We start from the raw sequence: 23,627 nt of genomic DNA, 5'->3' as shown, positions 1-23,627 counted from the left end.
GATCATTACACAGGTGCACCTTGTGCTGGGGACAATAAAAGGACACTAAAATGTGCAATTTTGTCACACAACACAATGCCACAGATGTCTCAAGTTTTTGAGGGAGTGTGCAATTGGCATGCTGACTGCAGGAATGTCCACCAGAGCTGTTAACAGAATGTAATGTTTATTTCTCTACCATAAGCCGCAACCAATGTCATTTTAGAGAATTTGGCAGTACACAGCCAGAAGAGAACTGGACACATCTCAGAGCCTGGTTACTCTCTAGTTTTCTTCCCAGCTTCCTGTCTTTCTTGGGTGTTTTATTTCTAGCAACCGTGCTATTACATCTGCATTGCTTACTGTTTGGGGTTTTAGGTTGGGTTGCTTGTGACAAATGCTGATGTAAAAAGGGCTTTATACAATACATTTGAATGATTCTGTGTGTGTATAGGTGTAGGCTATGTGTATGTGCTGGGTGGTAAACTATTTAAGACTCGATCCGTGACCGGCATTGGATAATGAGAATTGAGCTATCTGAGGGAGCTATGTGAGTAAGAGGTGCTTTGGAGCAGGCAGCCGGGAAAAATGAATTATAATTACTATATTCAGCCCAAGGGCACCACGGACACTAGCCGCAAAATGCATACATTTTTTTAGAGGCCATTACGGCCACACAAAGGGGATGCCGCTGTGAAATTCGAAGCAGTATCAATTGCTTGTCAAATAGTGAATGAGAGACTGATGAAGTGTGTGCAACCTGAGTAAAAAAACAAAGCAGAGCGCATGCCTTTTTCAAATCATCATTAGAGTCTCATCATGCAGCCTTAGAATGTATTAAACATTAAAACATGTAACCCAGTGTTTGTATCACAACTAAAGTGTCATAAATAACTCAAAATTAAACATAATACGAGGACATGCTTCTTTGTTAACCACTCAACACAGAATAGCTGTGCACGCACCTCAAATTGTTTAGAGAAAATATCCCCTCTATATTATTCAGCTACGTTCAATTATATTCTTCATACTATAAAATAACGCCATAGAATTCTAAGCAAATCTTGTCTGCTAAATTAACTAATGTAGCCCACAGCCCTATGGCATAGCCAGGTCAGGGCCTAGCATAAGGGCAACTCAGAGTATACTACTCTGTTCTTCTGTAATAGACAAAAAAAAATTATATCATGTTTCTTTGGACCTGTCTAAAATATACAATGGATTTATTGTGTTGGTGTAGCAATATCACATGGAGTTAGACTTTTTAAAATGTACATTTTCCAAAGGTCTGCATCAGTGGTGAAAGACAAGGCACTGGAGTGGCGAAACACACTTGCTGTCTCTGCCTGGCCAGCTCCCCTCTCTCCACCGGGATTATCTGCCTCTGACCTTATTAAAGGGGCTGAGTCACTGGTTTTCTCTCTCTCTCTCTCTCTCTCTCTCTCTCTCTCTCTCTCTCTCTATATATTTCAATTAAATTCAAAGGGCTTTCTTGGCATGGGAAACAAATGTTCACCCAATAGATAATTGAGTTTACCAAAATTTGATTTGTTTTGGAATCATTTCTCTCTCTGTGTCTATCTCTACCGCACCTGCTGTCTCGACCTCTGAATTCTGGGTTATGAAAAGCCAACTGACATTTATTCCTGAGGTGCTGACCTGTTGCACCCTCTATAACCACTGTGATTATTATTTGACCCTGCTGGTCATCTATGAATGTATGAACATCTTGAAGAAAGATCGGGTCTTAATGGCCATGTAGTCTTATAATCCCCACCTGGCACAGCCAGAAGAGGACTGGCCACCTCTCAGAGCCTGTTTCTTCTCTGGGTTTCTTCCTATAAAATATATAATAGATTTATTGTGATGGTATAGCTATATCACATGGGCTTATTAGACTTTTTAAAATGTAGATTTTCCAAAGGTCTGCATCAGTGGTGAACAACAAGGCACTGGAGTGGCGAATCACACTTGCTGTCTCTGCGTGGCCAGCTCCCCTCTCTCCACCGGGATTATCTGCCTCTGATCCTTATTAAAGGGGCTGAGTCACTGGTTTGCTGTCTCTCTCTCTCTATTTCAATTCAATTACATTCAAAGGGCTTTCTTGGCATGGGAAACATATGTTCACCCAATAGATAATTGAGTTTACCAAAATTTGATTTGTTTTGGAATCATTTCTCTCTCTGTGTCTATCTCTACCGCACCTGCTGTCTCGACCTCTGAATTCTGGGTTATGAAATTGCACCCTCTATAACCACTGTGATTATTATTTGACCCTGCTGGTCATCTATGAATGTTTGAACATCTTGAAGAAAGATTGGGCCTTAAAACCTCTCTGGGATATGTGGGACGGTAGTGTCCCACTTGGCCAATAGCCAGGGAAAATGTAGAGCGCCAAATTCAAAAAATTATATAAAATCAAACTTTCATTAAATCACACATGTAAGATACCAAATTAAAGCTACACTCGTTGTGAATCCAGCCACCTTGTCAGATTTCAAAAAGGCTTTTCGGCGAAAGCATAAGATGCTATTATCTGATGATAGCACAACAGTAAACAAAGAGAGTGTAGCATATTTCAACACTGCAGGCACGACACAAAACGCAGAAATAAAATATAAATCATGCCTTACCTTTGACGAGATTCTTTTGTTGGCACTCCAATATGTCCCATAAACATCCCAAATGGTCCTTTTGTTCGAATAATTCCTTCCATATATATCGAAATTGTCCATTTATTTGGCGCGTTTGATCCAGAAAAAAACAGCTTCCAATTTGCTCAACGTCACTACAAAATATCTCAAAAATGACCTCTAAACTTTGCCAAAACATTTCAAACTACTTTAGTAATACAACTTAAGGTATTTGTAAACGTTTTTTTTTTTTTTTTTTTTTTTTTTTTTTTTTTTTAGGGGAGGATCAGCTTACTATTGCGGAAAGAATGTTGCTTCCAATGTAATTGTCTGCATCATTTCCATTCCCCCATATTTTTTTGGGTAAATATATATATCCATACACGTATGCATACATATACACATATATACATACACATACCTATATAGACATACATACTTTTTTAAAGAATATGCCTTTATTATTATTCCCCGCGACCCTACCACCAATCCCCCAATTGGAGTAAACTTATAAACACTTCTGCTTTTACCTTCAATTTCTACATATTATACCTATCTTACAGACACAGTCCACTTTACAATAGTTCTCTCTTATTTGTTCTTAGTCCTTCCTCTATTTCTGTTGTCCATCCAATTTTATTTCCACTTGTAACTGTGCTATTTCACAAAAGCTCCGCACCTATACACATTTCACAGATCCCGTATGCCCTATATTGTTTATCTTGTTATTAGTCCCACCCTTCAGCTCCACCCAACCCCTCCCATCTATCTTCCAACATCATCCATTTCGGATTTCTATTTGCCATACATTTCTCAACTGTGCTGTGATGCTTCACAAAAGACCTGAACCTTCCTATTCTCATAGCTTCTACAGATTGTAAATTAAAAATAAACATCTTTGCCAAAATAATTATTATATTATTGATTGATTGACTATGGCTTTTCAAATCCCCCAGTATTGCTATCTGTAGCGTTAGTTTTAGGCAAATGTTGCAATTCTTCAGCCATTCCTGGACCTGTGACCAAAAACGAGCTACATATGGACAATACCAAAATAAATGATCTAATGACTCTGCCTCCTCACAACAGAATCTGCAGAGCTGGGAAGATTGTATACCCCATATATATAACATTCTATTAGTTGCAAGAATTTTGTACAGTAATTTATATTGAAAAATTCGAAGTTTTGAATCCGGCGTTGTTTTGCGTATCAATTCATAAACCATGTGCCATGGAATGGGTACATCGAAAATCTCTTCCCAACTATTTTGCAATTTGTATGGCACAGCTGTTAGTTTTTTGGTCCTTAAATGAAATTGGTATATGTTTTTATTTATCACACTTTTCTTTAACCATTTTTGTTCTTTAATACAGGGCCGACATACAAGTTCCTTACTTTTTTCCCCTTCTACTTGCCTCTTCCATTTTTGTGGTAATGCTGCAATTAATTGGTTGTAATTTTGGGTAGAGCAGACTTTTCCATATGTCCATATTTCCATAGGTATTTGTAAACGTTAATTATCGATCAAATTGAAGACGGGTCTATCTGTTTTCAATACAGAAGATCAACAAACTAACGCTACTTTTCAAGTCTTGCGCAACTCTCAAACAGTACACATGACCCTTACTTCTTCATTGCACAAAGGAATAACCTCAACCTATTTCCAAAGACTGGTGACTTCCAGTGGAAGCGGTAGGAACTGAAAACAGGGTGATTAGAAATCCAGTATTCCAATGAAAACTCATTGAACAGACAGTAACCTAAAAAAATTAAAATAATTAATTGTTAGTCCTCAGGGTTTTGCCTGCTACATAAGTTCTGTTATACTTACAGACATGATTCAAACATTTTTAGAAACTTCAGAGTGTTTTCTATCCAAATCCACTAATAATATGCATATCTTATATTCTGGGGATGAGTAGAAGGAAGTTGAAATTGGGCACGCTATTTATCCAAAAGTGAAAATGCTGCCCCCTATCCTAGAGAGATTAATGGCCATGTAGTCTTATAATCCCCACCTGGCACAGCCAGAAAAGGACTGGCCACCTCTCAGAGCCTGTTTCTTCTCTAGGTTTCTGCTTTTCAAATGTGTTTTTTTCCTAGCCACCATGCTTTTACATCTGCATTGCTTGCTGTTTGGGGTTTTAGGCTGGGTTTCTTGGGACAAATGCTGATGTAAAAAGGGCTTTATACAATACATTTGATTGATTGTGTATGTGTATAGGTGTAGTTTATGTGTATGGCATGCTAATGGATGCTAATCATGCTCCTGTATAAGGCTGTTTCTGCTGAGTCTGACTACAGTGGATTACTGAGCCGAAAGCAAATCACCTTTACTCCCTCTCTTTCATCTCCTCATGCTCACTCTTATTCCGTCCTTCTCTCTCATTCCCCCCTCGCTTTCAATCTTCCCTCACTTTCGCTCCCCCATTGCTTTCATTCCCTCCTCGCTTTCATTCCCTCCTGCTGTCCCTCATTACCTGATACTGGAGTTGTGAGACCAATTTATTTTTGTACCGTTCAAAACACTTTATTAGCCTTATCCAGGAATTTTTCTCAATTTAGGTTCTTAAAGACAAAGAAGTTTCTGTGAGACTAACAGCAGAGATGAACCAGAAGATTGTCCTCATCACAGGTTGCTCCTCAGGCATCGGCCTGGCCCTGGCTGTACGCATCGCCAAGGATGAAAAGAAGAGGTTCATTGGTAAGTTAATGGGTACTTTTTGGGTTGAACAGAATTTGGATATTTAATGTTATGGTAACCAAAATGTGATGTTTATTCCACCTCTGTCAATGGAAGAAATCTCAGCTATCTCTTAAAATTATTATGGAAAGCAGTGATATTGTGAGGATGGTTCCTTTACCTTCAAAATCCCCAAAAGCATTGTCAGAAACTCCTAATCCCCAGACTATACAGCTACACAATATTCATGGACAAACTTGTCTGCTTCTAAGAGACTAAGATACACCTGTGTTGTGTTCTCCAGTGTATGCCACAATGAGGAACCTGGGTAAGGCAGAGGCACTTGTGGAGGCGGCAGGCAGGACTCTGGGCAGGACCCTGGTGATTAAACAACTGGATGTTTGCAATGAAGACTCCATCAAGGCCTGTGTGGCCAGCCTACCGGATGGCAAGCTAGACATACTCAGTAAGTACGGATGCATGCATACACCCGTATCTGGTATTACATGTAGGCTAATAATCCCACGTTTATATTTATTGACACTGTCTTCCCTGATCGCGTTTGCATTACAAACCCAGTAAAGAATTAGACTGTAATTCTATTGTAAGGCTAGTTGGTTGTACAGTCAAATTAAAATGGCCTGCACTGACTTTTCCCTCACACCCCAATTCCAGTGGCCGGTTCAGTAGGATGTAACGTTACAGAACATTCAGGCAGAAATGTATCATAGAAAGATATAATTGTCTGTCATGTAGAATAGGGCATCGTTTCAGTTCTGCTAATTCTATTTGTATTTGCAAACGCAACGATCAGAAAGTTTCCACATAACTGAACAAACCTATATTTTCCCCTCTCAGTCAGCAATGCTGGGATGGGTCTGGTAGGCCCCATAGAGTGTCAGTCTATGGAGGAGATGAAGGCTGTCATGGATACCAACTTCTTTGGTCTAGTGAGACTCCTCAAAGAGATCCTGCCAGACATGAAGAAGAGGAAGAGTGGCCATATTGTTGTGATCAGCAGTGTCATGGGCATACAGGGTAAGTTGCTTCTTTTCACACAATGGCTTTTCATGAGGTTTTCTTACAGACCAGCAAGTGTATTTGTGAGTAGGCTACACATTTGTATGTGCCTAATAGCACAGACATGTATTTTAAAGGTAAACATGCATTACCAGTTGTAATGTGGCATGAACGCAACCAGGCATGATGTTTTCATCTGATTGTCAAATCACTTCAAAAAGTAGGCTACCTTAGCACATTGGTCCGCTCCAAAATAAATTCCAGCATCCAAACAGTGCACCAGCCATTGGATTGATGGAAAGAGACATCTGTTAAAAAACACCAAAACGTGCAATGTTTTCAAGATCTAAACTCTTGTAGCCTGCATTAATTGATGTATCTTGCTGACAAATTTAAAAAAATTGTAAAAAGAAAAGTCAGGACACCTGAAAAAGGGCTGAAATATGGACGTAAATACAGTCTTGTCTGTCCCGAGCTCATCGACACGGGAAACTGCGAAGGCCCAGTTAAAAACAATGTTGCAATTTTGCTAGCAGGCTGAATCCAGTCGACACAATGTTGCAAATTTGCTAGGGTATACTCAAGACAGAGAGAGAAAGACAGCCAGAGAAAATAGATTAATAGATTGAAATAACCTGAACCAGCTGTCACTGGATTAAACCATGACAGAGGTAGGGTTGTTCGTTTAATTTGGAATGCGCTTTTATTTATTTACCACTGTATCAGTACAAAATTGCATTTTAAACACATAGGAGAATAGTTCAAAGAGATCCCCAGCAAAGTTTGCAACTTTTGTTGCATTTAGGGGAGCTCATGTCTCATTTTGGGGGCTGAGCCCCTCCGAACACCATAATTCCCACACTGTTACTGGTTCAATATTAACCGTTGAATAACCCTAGGCTTAGAAATGGAAAGACTCCATCACGATCTGAACTTCATAAATTTACATTTTACAATTGACACATCCGGTCTGTATAAATTATTTGGTGGCATTCACCTATTTCACAGGTATATTGTTCAACGATATCTACGCAGCATCCAAGTTTGCTGTGGAGGGTTTCTGTGAAAGCCTGGCCGTACAAGCCATGAGGTTTAATCTGAAGTAAGTAGTCCTACCGTACCACTAGTTCTGGTCCAGGGCGTTAGTGTGGTTTGCTAAGGAATGCTCAGCATTAGCAAGTACTAACGCCTTGGACCAGAGCTTCCCTACCACATACTGCATCTGGTGTGTGTGGAGGGTACATTCACACTGCTCTGTTTGTGAGAGTTAAATTAGTCTCATGGGGCTGAGATTAGAGAAGGGAGTGAGAGGATGCATCGTGGAGCTGCCTTCCCCTCAGGGGAAATAATGCATGCTAACCAACACCTGTAGCCCACTCGTCCATGTCACCAACATCTGCACTTATACACTGCAATATCCTACCAGTGTTTCATGCCACGAGTGACAAAAAACATGCTACAGTTGGGTAAAATGTCAATAACAACCACACCCAACAAATATTATAGAGATGATTTATAAGAAGCAACAGCGTACAGACACAATCTTAGGATTTATTATAGATTTTCCTGTGGTATTAGATACAGAAAATACCAAAGGGTTTTGGTGACAGAATATAATTGAGTTTACTAGGCTAACTGAACATTCACTTAAAATAGTAATTATATGTGTGTGTGCGTGTGTGTGTTGCTATCATTGCTGTGGCAGTATAAGTTTGATTGAGCCAGGCCCTGTGGTGACGGAGTTTGAGCATAAGGTCTATGAGGAGGGCATGAAGACAGACCTCTCCAAAGCTGACAAAGTGACAGCAGATATGTTTACCAACATCTATATGAAGAACTTCAAGCAGATCTATGAAAGCCTTGGACAGACACCTGAGGACATAGCAGAGGTATATTAGCTTATTGGGCTCAAATTGACACATTATAAAGGCTTATACATATAACATCTTATAAGGCATTATACTTCGAGACTAAGTAAAGTGTCATTCTAAATCACAGGGTTAGTTTGTTTGGTGCATGTGTTCAAATTGCTGTGCTTAAATGTCTCTCCCTAGCTTGACTCACTTGACTTGTCCAAGGGCCTCAACAGTGCATCTCCAGAAAACCATGTTCTGGGCAGTTATTTTTATTTATTTCAGGTTATTCTGAATTCTTCATCTCATTTTCAATGGCCCTTCCTTCTCCGTGTCTTCCTCCCTTAGCACACACACAAGATCATCACCATGGACAACCCTCCGTTCCGGCACCAGACCAACACCTTGTACACCCCCATGACCACCCTGAAGTATGCTGATCCAAACGGAGACCTTCCCATCGACACCTTCTACAAGATGGTGTTTGAGCACGACAAGGTCTTCAATGCCAGCCTCAACTTCCTCAAGCTGCTACGCTGGAGGACCCGCAAGAGCTTCACTATAGATAAGGACAAGAGCAATTCTTAGGATGTGTCCCAAAAGGCAATTTTCTAATTAATTCACTTTTTTATTATAAATTATAAACCAACATACAATTCCAATGTTTTATCTTCTGAGTGTTGGTGTTGAAAATGTACGGATTCAAAAGTTGATGGAATAGTTACCTTTCAATTTGGGCAAAATGTTTTACTGGGGATTCTTAATGGACTTTTGTATTGACAGAGCCTACAATGAAAGGATCCATCACCATTGATAAGATGTGTGGACATCCAATTATGTAACATTATTATCTATTGGGCCACTAATCCATAGTTCACAGGTTATAGAATATTACACTACATTCAAAGCCCCAATTTTATTAAAGGATAATCCAATATTAACCATTACCTACACATTATTAGATCACCGTCACAAGACAGGAATAGGGTGACGTGATTTTTTTTAAACATGGTAAAGGTAAATTGTAATACCTGTTTTAGTCTAATTGGGAAAGGGGAAATAAGCTTGCATACTTAAGTATTATAACCATATGTAGGTCTGCTATACATTTTTATTATGGTATTATTGTTCCTTCAACACAGTAGGTGGCGACATTTTTATTTGGTCGATTTCACATGGCACCGTAGAAAAATAATATACCGGAAAGGGGTTTTGTTTGCGTGGATCGTTTCCTCAGAAATTTCAGTGCCGAACTGCCGGTGAACCGAACTTAACAGGATAAATGAATTAAAGTATTTCGTTCGGCCGATAAAGGAACAGTAGTTCTCGTTCCAGTGTATACAGGATGTTGGTTTAAACAGTGTTTTGGGGATCAACACTGCGTTACGAAATGATCCCAACGACACGCTTGCTATAGCCATGTCCTCAAAAGCCGCTGCAGGTAACTAACTAGCTAATGTTAGCTAGACTAACGCGTTGCGATAGATGGACCATAGCTTGCTAACTCGCTAGCTGGTTTTCATTTTCTCTTGTCCTCACCATCGTGTTTAACTTAGACATATTCGTTACATTCCACGTCTCTACAGTAACATTAGGATATGCTGTGTCAATAGGCTTTTGTGTAGCTAGTTTGCATAGCTAGTTTAACTTTTAAACCCAACTAGCCAACGTTAGCGTCTAGCCCACGACATTTTCAACACGTAACGTTAGCTAGTTAGCCCTCTGCGATACCCTACCATCAAATCAAGCTTTCCCCCAGTTTCGTTTTTTATTAACTTGAGAAACTAGTTCTCTGGAATACGATGGCTTCTTCGTCGGGAAACGATGACGACCTCACCATTCCCAGGGCAGCCATCAACAAAATGATCAAAGAAACTCTGCCCAACGTACGGGTTGCCAACGATGCAAGAGAGCTTGTTGTGAACTGCTGCACAGAGTTCATACATCTAATCTCATCAGAGGCGAATGAAATATGTAACAAGTCTGAAAAGAAGACCATATCACCTGAACATGTCATTAATGGTTAGTGTCTTTTGTATTTTTTTATTCTGTATCAACAGGTTTGAAAATATATTCAGTTGTAAAGAATATGTTTTCTTCCTTCCTGCCTGCCATGTATTTTGTAGTTAGTTAATGCAGGTATGCGCTTGCCTGGCCACTTATCTGTAAACCAGGTTAGTTATAGTAAACCAATCTGGAACCAAGTTAGCTAGTTATGCACTAGGAATTCCAACAATAATCAAGTGATGAGACTGTTGAATAAATGTATTTCCTTTTCCCCAACATTGTTTCCATAATTTCCCCCCCTAACCATATCCTCTTCTCCACAGCACTTGAAAGCTTGGGTTTTGCGTCGTACATCACAGAGGTGAAGGATGTCCTGCAGGAGTGTAAAACAGTAGCACTTAAAAGGAGGAAGGCCAACTCTCGCCTGGAAAACTTGGGCATCCCAGAGGAAGAGCTCCTCAGACAACAGCAGGAACTATTTGCTAAGGTAAGGATCAAATGTCATAACCTGGTTAACCAGACTGGTCGTTGCCAGGTTACAAGTGTGTTACCTGTGTTAAGGATCAAGACGGATAACCTGTTTGATTCAGACTATCTCTTGCCACATCTCTGCACTTTGATAGATCACCTTCACCAGGAATGGATAACTGCAGTGTACAAACGGATATTTCTGCAGTGTGACAAAAGCTCAAATAATGTATATTTGTTTTGGTAACATTTAGTAGATATTCTAGGTTGAGTGGCTCCCCTGCTTTGCATCTCTATCCATGTCTAATTTATTGGTGGACTGACTGTATTTACTGTGTTCCAGGCACGGCAGCAGCAGGCCGAGCTGGCCCAGCAGGAGTGGCTCCAGATGCAGCAAGCTGCCCAGCAGGCCCAGTTGGCTGCAGCATCCGCCAGCGCTGGACAGCAGGCTGGCTCCTCCCAGGATGAGGATGATGAGGATGACATGTGATGACATGTGATTATGAAGATGATCCCTGGGTCTGGGCTGCAACATTTGGAACAGATAATAAAAACAAGAATTTCTTATTGGATAACTACAGATAGTAGGCTACCACCTGTTTCTGGCTGTTTTCATCCGTTTCGTGCCTGCTGAACACGACCCAGGCCATATCCCTTGTCTTAGGACAGTGTCGGCAAGCAGCCCTCTCTTTCTCACTCCGAACACTCTCATTGGCAGTGATCTGAGCTGTGTTTGGACATAGTCCCACCAGTCCAGTATCAGGAGTTCACATTATGGACAGTTTCAAGGTACATAGATATGGGGAATTTTATTATATATATGTTTTTATTGTCATATACTAGGTAGACATTTTTTCTTTTTTGACAGAAGTACCTGAAAACACATTTGAATAAAGATACATTTTCAAGCTTTCCTCCACTTAAATGAACAATTTTTTTGCCAATTACAAATCAAATGTTACATCTGGCATGGAATTGTAATTTTCTGTGTGATTTGTAGGTTAGAGATCAATGGATGTAAGGTGGCATGGAAAATGGTGCAAAGGGTATATTGGGAGGGGGGGGGATCATGGTTTATGTTGAGAAAAGAACAGGAGGACAGGTTAGGCGTATTATCTCTCCTACAATAATTTGTATTTTTTGTGGGGGCGGTCAGGAGAACGGCTCCTCACTTGTCTTGCCAAAGGTGGGCGTTGCTTATTCCTCCTACTGGCATGTCTTTTTTGGTAAATAATTTTTACAGAACTTGTTCCTTACCCCCTCTTTGTATGTTTGTTTAACATGACGGATATGTCCCAAATAGCACCACATCCCATATAAACTGTCTGATCAATAATTTGGGATGTACCCAACATATTTCAGAAACACTTAGAATGGTTGTGAATATGTTTTGATTTGTAAAATAGGATTCAAATGCTTTTTGTTTTATTTTAGCTCGGTCACAGTGCTTTCGGAAAGTATTCAGACCCCTTGACTTTTTCCACATTTTGTTACATTAGTCTTATTTTAAAAATGATTAAATCATTTTTTCCCCCTCAATCTAAACAATGCCCCATAATGACAAAGCAAAAACTGTTTTTTAGAAGTTTTTGCTAATAAAATATTTTTTAAATTACATTTACTCAGACCCTTTAATCAGTACTTTGTTGAAGCACATTTGGCAGCGATTACAGAATCAAGTCTTCTTGGGTATGACGCTACAAGCTTGGCTCACCTGTATTTGGGGAGTTTCTCCCATTCTTCTCTGCAGATCCTCTCAAGCTCTGTCAGGTTGGATGTGGAGCTATTTTCAGGTCTCTCCTGAGATGTTAGATCGGGTTCAAGTCCAGGCTCTGGCTGGGTCACTCAAGGACATTCAGAGTCTTGTCCCGAAGCCACTTCTGCGTTGTCTTGGCTGTTTGCTTAGTGTTGTTATCCTGTTGGAAGGTGAACCTTCGCCCCAGTCTGAGGTCCTGAATGCTCTGGAGCAGGTTTTCATCAAGGATCTCTGTACTTTGGCTCTCAGTCCCTGCTGCTGAAAAACATCTCCACACCATGATGCTGCCACCACCATGCTTCACCATAGGGATGGTGCCAGGTTTCCACCAGATGTGATGTTTGGCATTCAGGTCAAAGAGTTCAATTTTGGTTTCATCAGACCAGAGAATTTTGTTTCTCATGGTCTGAGAGTCTTTAGGTGCCTTTTGGCAAATTCCAAACGGGCTGTGCTGTCATGTGGCCACTCTACCTAAAGGCTTGATTGGTGGAGTGCTACGGAGATAGTTGTACATCTGGAAGGTTCTTCCATCTCCACAGAGGAACTCTAGAGCTCTGTCAGAGTGACCATCAGGTTCTTGGTCACCTCCCTGACCAAGGCCCTTCTTCCCCGATTGCTCAGTTTCGCAGGTTGGCTAGCTTTAGGAAGAGTCTTGGTGGTTCAAAACATCTTCCATTTAAGAATGATGGACTGCACTTTGTTCTTAGCGACCTTAAATGCTGCAGACATTTTTTGGTATGGTTTTCCAGATCTGTGCCCTGACACAATCCTGTCTCGGAGCTCAATGGACAATTCCTTCGACCTCATGGCTTGGTTTTTGCTCTGATATGCACTGTCAACTGTGGAACCTTATATAGACAGGTGCGTGCCTTTTCAAATCATATCCAATCAACTGAATTTACCACAGGTGGACTCCAAAAGTTCTAGAAACATCTCAAGGATGATCAATCGAAACAGGATGCACCTGAGCTCAATTTTGAGTCTCATAGCAAAGGGTCTGAATACTTGTGAAAATAAGGTATTTCTGTTTTCTAATCAGTTTTAGAATATGGCTGTAAGGTAACAAAATGTGAAAAGTCAAGGGGTCTGAATACATTCTGAAGGCATTGTACATGGTGTAAGTAGGTTGATTCTTTTTTTTTAGGATGTTCACCTACAGTATTGCTAACTGATTAGCTACTCCTTTCAGAATATTTTTTGACTGACTCATATAACCAAAGATATAGGGTGTGTCCTAAATGGCACCCTATTCTGTATATTCTGCAATACCTTTGACCAGAAAACAATTGGTCTTGGTCAAAAGTAGAGCACTACATAGTGAATAGGGTGCAATTTGGGTCACAACCACAGGAGAGCTTAACAACCCAAGTATATGAGCCCAAAGTGTATGTTCCATGTGTAGTATAAAGAGACGTGGGTGCAGTGTGCACTCAAGTTACTGTTCTCAATGACTGATGGTAACTTTCACCTTGAAAAAATGCTTCGATTTCTTCTTGGCTTTTTATATTCTGCATCCCAAATGGCACCCTATTTCCTTTATGCCTCACTACTTTGGCTCTTGTCAATAGTAGTGCACTATTTTGGGAATGGGGTGCACATTTGTTTTTCTGTGGTGCAGTATGATAAAGTTGCATTATGAATGTGTGGTGAATTCTATAAAGATGGGTAACCTCTCATTGTGTTACCCATTCACATGCCTTTTATAAAGTTGTATTCTTTAAGCAATAAAGTTAACATCTTTTATAGTGACCTATTGTTCCTCATGTATTCTGGAGTTACTTACAGTTCTTTCCTCATTTTTAGGTGTTTTTGTACTGTGTATGTCAGCCTCAGTTTTATACATCATCATGGACAAAAGCTGATTTTTTTATTTTTTATTTTACTATGACCAACAAGTCATAAAATGCAATTATGTTTTGATGGTAAATTATTCTAAATAGGACAACTAATGTAAAGTAATTACAATGACCGACAGTGACATGGCCTGCATACTCACCAGGCATGTCACCCATTGATCATGTTTGGGATGCTCTGGATCGATGTGTACGACAGCATGTTTCAGTTTCCACCAATATCCAGCAACTTCGTACAGCCATTGAAGAGGAGTCCAACAACATTCAGGCCACAATAAACAGCCTGCTCAACTCTATGCGAAGGAGATGTGTCATGCTGCATGAGGGAAAATGGTGGTCACACCAGAAACTGACTAGTTTTTCTGATCCATGCCCCTACTGTTTTTTTTAGCTATCTGTGACCAACAGATGCATATCTGTATTCCTAGTCATGTGAAATCCATAGATTAGGGCCTAATGAATGTATTTAAATTGACTGATTTCCTTATATGAACTTTAAAAGGCTCTCCATGGTCAATCCAATGTCTAGGGTGGCCGTACAGAATTTATTGCAATGCTACAGAAGCTAGAGCAAACATACTTGCATGTTCGATCTCATCACTGACAATTTGAGCTAATTAGCATCTTTGCAACTACTTAGCATGTTAGCAAACCGTAATCCTTTAACCTAACTCCTAACCTTAAACCCTAACCCTGAGCCTAGCTAATGTTAGCATTTGCCACTTTGCTAACATTAGCGTTAGCCACCTGCCCACAACAAATTGGAATTATTGATATATCATACATTTAGCAAATTCGGAACATATTGTACGAATTGTAATTCGGAACATTTTGTACAGAATTCCAATTTGTAATATGTCATCCGAATTCCAATTTGTAATATGTCATCCGAATAGTAATTCGTAACATATATGAAAATCTTGAAGGATATCCACAAATTAATACATAGGCCTACCATACGAAACGTAACATATCATACTATTTGGAGTGTCCCGGATTGACATTTACTATGTTACATATACCCCTGAGTCAGTGTTGGAAGGACACTGAGGAACTTCTGCATCTTTATTTCGATAACTTTTGAAATGGCTGGAGCAATCATTGAAAACATGACGACAAAGAAGCCGGTATGTACTGGAATAATTTTGCTCAGTCTTCAAGTAGTGTCAGTTTTAGTCGGGGGATTGATCGGTAGGTGAAACCCAGTTTTGATTTTCTGTCAGATTAGGCTATCGGAAAGATTTCCACTTCTTTAGGATCATAAAAATGAAAAAAAAAAATATGCATTTGAAAATGGTCGCCTAATTTCATTTAGTTTATGTGACCTAACAAACAATATAGGCTATAATGAAGGCTATTGTAGAGAATCATTAGCCTACCATCTAAACCGCTTTGAAATATTTGTTAAATACCCCAAAATGTCATATTTACAGCTGTTTGACGCTGGTGACAGTGTACAAAACCAAAAGTAAAAATCAAATCAAGTTTATTTTATATAGCCCTTCGTACATCAGCTAATATCTCGAAGTGCTCTACAGAAACCCAGCCTAAAACCCCAAACAGCAAGCAATGCAGGTGTAGAAGCACGGTGGCTAGGAAAAACTCCCTAGAAAGGCCAAAATCTAGGAAGAAACCTAGAGAGGAACCAGGCTATGAGGGGTGACCAGTCCTCTTCTGGCTGTGCCGGGTGGAGATTATAACAGAACTATGCCAAGATGTTCAAAATGTTCATAATGACAAGCATGGTCAAATAATAATCATGAATAATTTTCAGTTGGCTTTTCATAGCCGATCATTAAGAGTTGAAAACAGCAGATCTGGGACAGGTGGCGGTTCCATAACCACAGGCAGAACAGTTGAAACTGGAATAGCAGCAAGGAGTCATCATGCCCGGTAGTCCTGACGTATGGTCCTAGGGCTCAGGTCCTCCGAGAGAGAGAAAGAAAGAGAGAAGGAGAGAATTAGAGAGAGCCAAGATTTAAAAAAAAAAGACCATTGAGGTACACTGTATGGCCAAAAGTATATGGACACCACTTCAAATTAGTGGAATCGGCTATTTCAGCCACAGCCATTGCTGACAGGTGTATAAAATTGAGCAAAAAGCCATTCAATCTCCATAGACAAACATTGGCAGTAGAATGGCCTTACTGAAGAGCTCAGTGACTCAAAGTGGCACCGTCATATGATGCCACCTTTCCAACAAGTAATTTCATCAAATTTCTGCCCTGCTACAGCTACCCCAGTTAACTGTGTTAGGTTCTAAATATCTGAGTAATAAATTGACGCACACTATAAAAGCTCCAACCAAGTTTATTCCCCCAAAGGATCGAACAGCTGAACAGGCAAAACATATTTCCACCAGTGATAGTATATATACCCCAATCTGGGTGGAGTCTCCTTCTTTCTAAACATTACATCTTTATTGCTCGGCAGGAAGTTAAGTGATACGGGCAATAAACTGTTCCTTCTCCCTTAATGTGACCTGACCTCGACTCCCTTCCTCACTACACCACATCAATCCACCCTTGTCCGTGCCTGCCACATGTTATTGACCTTACTTTACGCAATACATTCCAAACTTAATTGCCTCCACCATATACATTCCTCCTACAGTTAAGTGATAGGGGCGGACATTAAAATGGTGCCGACAGAGAGGGCGTCCTCACTTCTAGTCCTTAGGAAACTTTGCAGTATTTAGTTTTTTATGTATTATTTATTACGTTGTTAGTCCAGAAAATCTTAAGTGTTATTACATACATCCAGGAAGAACTATTAGATATCAACTTCCAGGAATACGACTTTCCCGAAGCGGATCCTTTGTCCGAACTAGCCAGGGCATTTGAGCTGATTCCAGAGGCTGACCCAAAACAACGCCGCCAGAGAAGAGGTAGACGGATTGGTCTTCTGGTCAGACTTCGGAGGAGTGCACACTGCCCACCACTTCTGAGTATATTACTCGCTAGTGTCCAGTCTCTAGATAACAAGGTAGACAAAATTAGGGCAAGGGTTGCTTTCCAGAGAGACATTAGGGATTGTAACATACTCTGTTTCACGGAAACATGGCTCTCTTGGGAAAACATCTCTACGGGAAGAAGAAGGGTGGGGGTGTATGTTTCATGATTAACGACTCATGGTGTAATTGTAACAACACACCTGACCTAGAATTCCTCACAATCAAATGCTGACCGTATTATCTCCCAAGAGAATTCTCCTTGGTTATTGTCACAGCCATGTACAGTTGAAGTCGGACGTTTACATACACCTTAGCCAAATACATTTAAACTCAGTTTTTCACAATGCCTGACATTTAATCGTAGTAAAGATTCCCTGTCTTAGGTCAGTTAGGATCACCACTTTACTTTAAGAATGTGAAATGTCAAAATAATACTAGAGAGAATGATTTATTTCAGCTTTTATTTCTTTCATCACATTCCCAGTGGGTCAGAAGTTTACACACACTCAATTAGTGTTTCGTAGCATTGCCTTTAAATTATTTAACTTGGCTCAAACGTTTCGGGTAGCCTTCCACAGGCTTCCCACAATAAGATGGGTGAATTTTGGCCCATTCCTTCTGACAGAGCTGGTGTAACTGAGTCAGGTTTGTAGGCCTCCTTGCTCGCACACGCTTTTTCAGTTCTGCCCACAAATTTTCTATAGGATTGAGGTCAGGGCTTTGTGATGGCCACTCCAATAAATTGACTTTGCTGTCGTTACGCCATTTGGCCTCAACTTTGGAAGTATTCTTGGGGTCATTGTCCATTTGGAAGACCCATTTGCGACCAAGCTTTAACTTCCTGACTGATGTCTTGAGATGTTGCTTCAATATATCCACATAATTCTCCTCCCTCATGATGCCATCTATTTTGTGAAGTGCACCAGTCCCTTCTGCAGCAAAGCACCCCCACAGCATGATGCTGCCACCCTGTGCTTCATGGTTGCGATGGTGTTCTTTGGCTGGCAAGACTCCCCCATTTTCCTCCAAACATAACAATGTTCATTATGGCCAAACAGTTCTATTTTTGTTTCATCAGACCAGAGGACATTTCTCCAAAAAGTACGATCTTTGTCCCCATGTGCAGTTGCAAACCGTAGTCTGGCTTTTTTATGCCGGTAGTCTACTGCTGGAAAAACGTATGTGTTATGGCTTTACACCCCCTGCTATAATGTGGATAAAGGGTTACTTGTCTAACAGAACACAGAGGGTGTTCTTTAATGGAAGGCTATCAAATATAATCCAGTTAGAATCAGGAATTCCCCAGGGTAGCTGTTTAGGCCCCTTACTTTTTTAAATTTTTACTAACAACATGCCACTGACTTTGAGTAAAGCCAGAGTTTCTATGTATGCGGATGACTCAACACTATACACAGCGACTGAAATGACTGCAACAAAGAGATGCAGTTAGTTTCAGAGTGGATGGCAAGGAATAAGATAGACTAAAATATTTCTAAAACTAAAAGCATAGTATTTGGAACAAAACCCTCACTAAACCCTAAACCTCAACTAAATCTTGTAATAAATGATGTGGAAATTGAGCAAGTTGAGGTGACTAAACTGCTTGGAGTTACCCTGGATTGTAAACTGTCTTGATCAAAACATATTGATAGAACAGTAGCTAAGATGGGGAGAAGTACAGTATGTCTATGATAAGGCGCTGCGCTACCTTCTTGACAGCACTGTCAACAAGGCAGGTCCTACAGGCCTTAGTTTTGTCACACCTGGAATACTGTTCAGTTGTGTGGTCAGGTGCCACAAAAAAAGGACTTTGCAATTGCAATTGGTTCAGAACAGGGCAGTACGGCTGGCCCTTGGATGTACACAGAGAGCTAATATTAATAACATGCATGTCAATCTCTCCTGGCTCAAAGTGGAGGAGAGATTGACTTCATCACTGCTTGTATTTATGAGAGGTATTGACATGTTGAATGCACCCAGCTGTCTGTTTGAACTACTGGTGCACAGCTCGGACACCCATGCATACCCCACAAGACATGCAACAAGAGGTCTCTTCACAGTCCACAAGTCCAGAACAGACTATGAAAGGCACACAGTACTAAATAGAGTCATGACTACATGAAACTCTACTCCACATCAAGTAACTCATGCAAGCAGTAAAATTAGATTTAAAAAACAGATAAAAAAAAAACCTTATGGAACAGCAGGGACTGTGAAGGAACACAAACATAAGTGCGCACACACACACACACACACACACACACACACACACACACACACACACACACACACACACACACACACACACACACACACACACACACACACACACACACACACACACACACACACACACACAATAGCATACGCACTATACACAGACGTACACATGGATTTTGTACTGTATATATGTGGTAGTGGTGGAGTAGGGGCCTGAGGGCACACAGTCAGAATGTATTGTAATGTTTTTAAAATTGTATAAACTGCCTTAATTTTGCTGGACCCCAGGAAGAGTAGCTGCTGAATGGGGATCCATAATAAATACAAATAAAAGCCCCCCCCCCCCCCGCCCTCTTTTTGGCAAATCTGACCACGACTCCATTTTGCTCCTCCCTTCCTATAGGCAGAAACTCAAACAGGATGTACCCGTCTTAAGAACTATTCAGAACTGGTCTGACCAATCGGAATCCACGCTGTTTTGATCACGCGGACTGGGATATGTTCCAGGTAGCATCAGAGAATAATATCGATGTATATGCCGATTCGATGAGTGAGTTTATAAGGAAGTGCATAGGATATGTTGTACCCACTGTGACTATTAAAACCTACCCTAACCAGAAATCGTTGATAGATGGTGGCATTCGCACAAAACTGAAAGCGCGAACCACCGCATTTAACCACGGCAAGGCGACTGCGATTATGGCTGAATAAAAACAGTGTAGTTATTCCATCCGCAAGGCAATCAAACAAATAAAATGTCCGTATAGAGACAAAGTGGAGTCGCAATTCAACGGCTCAAACATGAGACGTATGTGGCAGGTTCTACAGACAATCACGGGCTTCAAAAGAAAACCAGCTACGTCGTCTTGCTTCCAGATAAACTTAACCCTTTCTTTGCCCACTTTGAGGATAATACAGTGCCACCGACGCGGCCTGCTACCAAGGATTGTGGGCTCCCTTCTCCGTGGTTGATGTGAGTAAGACGTTTAAACGTGTTAAACCTCGCAAGGCTAACGGCCCAGACGGCATCCCTAGCCGCGTACTTAGAGCATGCACAGACTAGTTGGCTGGTGTGTTTACGGACATATTCAATCTCTACCTATCCCAGTCTGCTGTCCCCACATGCTTCAAGATGGCCACCATTGTTCCTGTTCCCAAGATGGCAAAGGTAACTGAACTAAATGACTATCACCCTGTAGCACTCATTTCTGTCATCATGAAGTGCTTTGAAAGGCTAGTCAAGGATCATATCACCTCCACCTTACTTACCTATCACCCTATACCCACTTCAATTTGCTTACCGCCCCAATAGGTCCACAGACAATGCAATCGCAACCACACTGCACACTGCCCTATCCCATCAAGACAAGAGGAATAACTACGTAAGAATGCTGTTCATTGACTGTAGCTCAGCATTCAACACCATAGTACCCTACAAGCTCATTAAGCTTGAGGCCCTGGGTCTCAACCCCGCCCTATGCAATTGGGTACTGGACTTCCTGACGGGCCGCCCCCAGGTGGTGAAGGTAGTAAACAACATCTCCACTTCGCTGATCCTCAACACTGGGGCCCCACAAGGGTGCGTGCTCAGCCCGCTCCTGTACTACCTGTTCACCCATGACTGCACGGCCATGCACGTCTCCAACTCAATCATCAAGATTGCAGACAACACAACAGTGGTAGGCTTGATTATCAACAACAACGAGACAGCTTACAGGGAGGAGGTGAGGGCACTCGAAGTGTGGTGTCGGCAAAACAACCTCTCACTCAACGTCAACAAAACAAAGGAGATGATCGTGGACTTCAGGAAACAGCAGAGGGAGCACCCCCATATCCACATCAACAGGACAGCAGTGGAGAATGTGGAAAGTTTTAAGTTCCTCGGCGTACACATCACAGACAAACTGAAATGGTTCAGCCACACAGACAGTGTGGTGAAGAAGGCACAACAGCGCCTCTTCAACCTCAGGAGGCTGAAGAAATTTGGCTTGTCACCTTAAACCCTCACAAACCCTTACAGGTGCACAATTGAGAGCATCCTGTCGGACTGCATCACCACCTGGTACGGCAACTGCACCGCCCACAACTGCAAGGCTCTCCAGAGGGTGGTGCGGTCTGCACAACGCATCACCGGGGGCAAACTACCTGCCCTCCAGGACACCTACAGCACCCGATGTCACAGGAAGGCCAAAAAGATCATCAAGGACAACAACCACCCGAGCCACTGCCTGTTCACCCTGCTACCATCCAGAAGGCAAGGTCAGTACAGGTGCATCAAAGCTGGGACCGAGAGACTGATAAACAGCTTTTATCTCAAGGCCATCAGACTGTTAAACAGCCATCACTAACACAAAGAGATTGCTGCCTACCTACAGACTTGAAATCATTGGCCACTTTAATAAATGGATCACTAGTCACTTTAATAATGCCACTTTAATTATGTTTACATATCTTGCATTACTAATCTCATTTGTATATACTGTATTTTATGCCATCTATTGCATCATGACCATGCCGCTCTGTCATTGCTCATCCATATATTTATATGTATATATCCTTATTCCATTCCTTTAATTAGATTTGTGTGTATTAGGTAGTTGTTGTGGAATTAGATTACATGTTAGATATTGCTGCGCTGTCAGAACTAGAAGCACAAACATTTCGCTATACTCGCAATAACATCTGCTGACCATGTGTTTGTGACCAATAAAATTGTATTTTATTTTATTTGATGCAGATAACCATTAACTTCTGATGTAGACCCTAGAATATAACACTCAATATTTCAATAGGATACCTGATAATGAACAATATTCCAAGTTTAGGAGTCAGAACCCAGAGCCTAAGATCACCATACGCAATACCAAGCGTCGGCTGAAGTGGTGTAAAGCTCGGCGCCATTGACTCTGGAGCAGTGGAAATGTGTTCTCTGGAGTGACGAATCACGCTTCATCTCCTAGCAGTCTGATGGACGAATCTGGGTTTGGCGGATGCCAGGAGAACACTATCTGCCCGAATGCGTAGTGTCAACTGTAAAGTTGGGTGGAGGAGGAATAATGGTCTGGGGCTGTTTTTTCTTGGTTTGGGCTGGGACCCTTAGTTCCAGTTAAGGGAAATCTTAACGCTACAGCATGCAATTACATTCGAAATGATTCTGTACTTCCAACTTTCCAACCCCATCCAAGACCTTTGGGATGAATTGGAACACCGACTGCGAGCCAGACCTAATCACCCAACATCAGTGCCTGACCTCACTTATGCTCTTGTGGCTGAATGGAAGCAAGTCTCCTCAACAATGTTCCAATATCTAATGGAAGGTCTTCCCAGATGAGTGGATGCTGTTATTGCAACAAAGGGGGGGGGGGGGGGGGGGGGGCAGCTCCATATTAATGTCCATGATTTTGGAAATGGATGTTCAATGAGTAGGTTTCCACATACTTTTGGTCATGTAGTGTAGAACGGCTACACTGCTATCAGACTTGCTTTCAATACATTTGATCGGGTCGTGCACAAGGCTTCATACTCTCAGATTATAGGAAATATTTACCAGTCCATTGGATCATAAACATTACAGCAAATTTATTTAGACATTAAAAGTCCATAGGTTATGTCAGTGATATGGATAATTTTACGCATCTTTCCCTATTTTCGCACGAGGCAGCTTGAGGTGTCCGAACAGTTTCTTTACTACAGGATCATTCTCCACTACTAGTTAGCTGTTTTTAGTTCATTAACACACACAGGAAGAATATTGCAATACTGTACTTTCCACTGATTCAATTGAACTGCAACTTGTCATGTGCATAACCAGCCTGTAAGGTGGTTCAAACTCTTCCTCTGTTCCCTATCAGTTGCTAGCCTATAAGCCCACATACATATCTATAAATATTAACACATTTCTGTAAAATTGTGAATGTTCACGTTTGAATAATGTATTTGATATCCCTCTCTATCAGCTCCCAGTCCCACCATGGCTATCCACTATCTGGCTACTAAATGTGTGGACATCCACCAACCCCACATTCACCACAAACACATGGGGCCCGAATGGTTGATGCATTTGGGGCCCAAACAGTATCACAAGATCTGTGACTTCGACAAGTCCTTGGGGAAGACTATTGATGTCAACAACACAGTGTTTTCTCTCCATGTTCCCTTGCCCAACAAACAGATGAGCCCCTGGTTCCAGTTCCTGCGGATG

The 23,627-nt window shown here is 41.2% G+C and overlaps 2 protein-coding genes across 2 annotated transcripts; both read left to right on the top strand.

The window, feature by feature from the left end:
• Positions 1 to 4,995: 4,995 nt before the first annotated feature.
• Positions 4,996 to 8,986, top strand: zgc:109982 (uncharacterized protein LOC553564 homolog). The gene is made up of 6 exons (XM_055944095.1): positions 4,996 to 5,317; positions 5,601 to 5,762; positions 6,155 to 6,334; positions 7,325 to 7,418; positions 8,022 to 8,205; positions 8,518 to 8,986. The coding sequence occupies exons 1-6, from the start codon at positions 5,221 to 5,223 to the stop codon at positions 8,755 to 8,757; spliced, it is 957 nt and encodes a 318-aa protein (XP_055800070.1). The 5' UTR covers positions 4,996 to 5,220; the 3' UTR covers positions 8,758 to 8,986.
• A 105-nt stretch (positions 8,987 to 9,091) lies between these two features.
• Positions 9,092 to 14,149, top strand: LOC129869579 (protein Dr1-like). The gene is made up of 3 exons (XM_055944096.1): positions 9,092 to 10,191; positions 10,500 to 10,663; positions 10,988 to 14,149. Exons 1-3 carry the CDS (start codon positions 9,972 to 9,974, stop codon positions 11,132 to 11,134), a joined length of 531 nt encoding a protein of 176 aa, XP_055800071.1. The 5' UTR covers positions 9,092 to 9,971; the 3' UTR covers positions 11,135 to 14,149.
• Positions 14,150 to 23,627: the final 9,478 nt, after the last annotated feature.

Source organism: Salvelinus fontinalis, chromosome 14, assembly GCF_029448725.1.
Source record: "Salvelinus fontinalis isolate EN_2023a chromosome 14, ASM2944872v1, whole genome shotgun sequence".
Taxonomy (NCBI): Eukaryota; Metazoa; Chordata; class Actinopteri; order Salmoniformes; family Salmonidae; genus Salvelinus; species Salvelinus fontinalis.
Note: the sequence above shows the minus strand (reverse complement) of the source record. Positions and strands in the feature narration are given on the sequence as shown.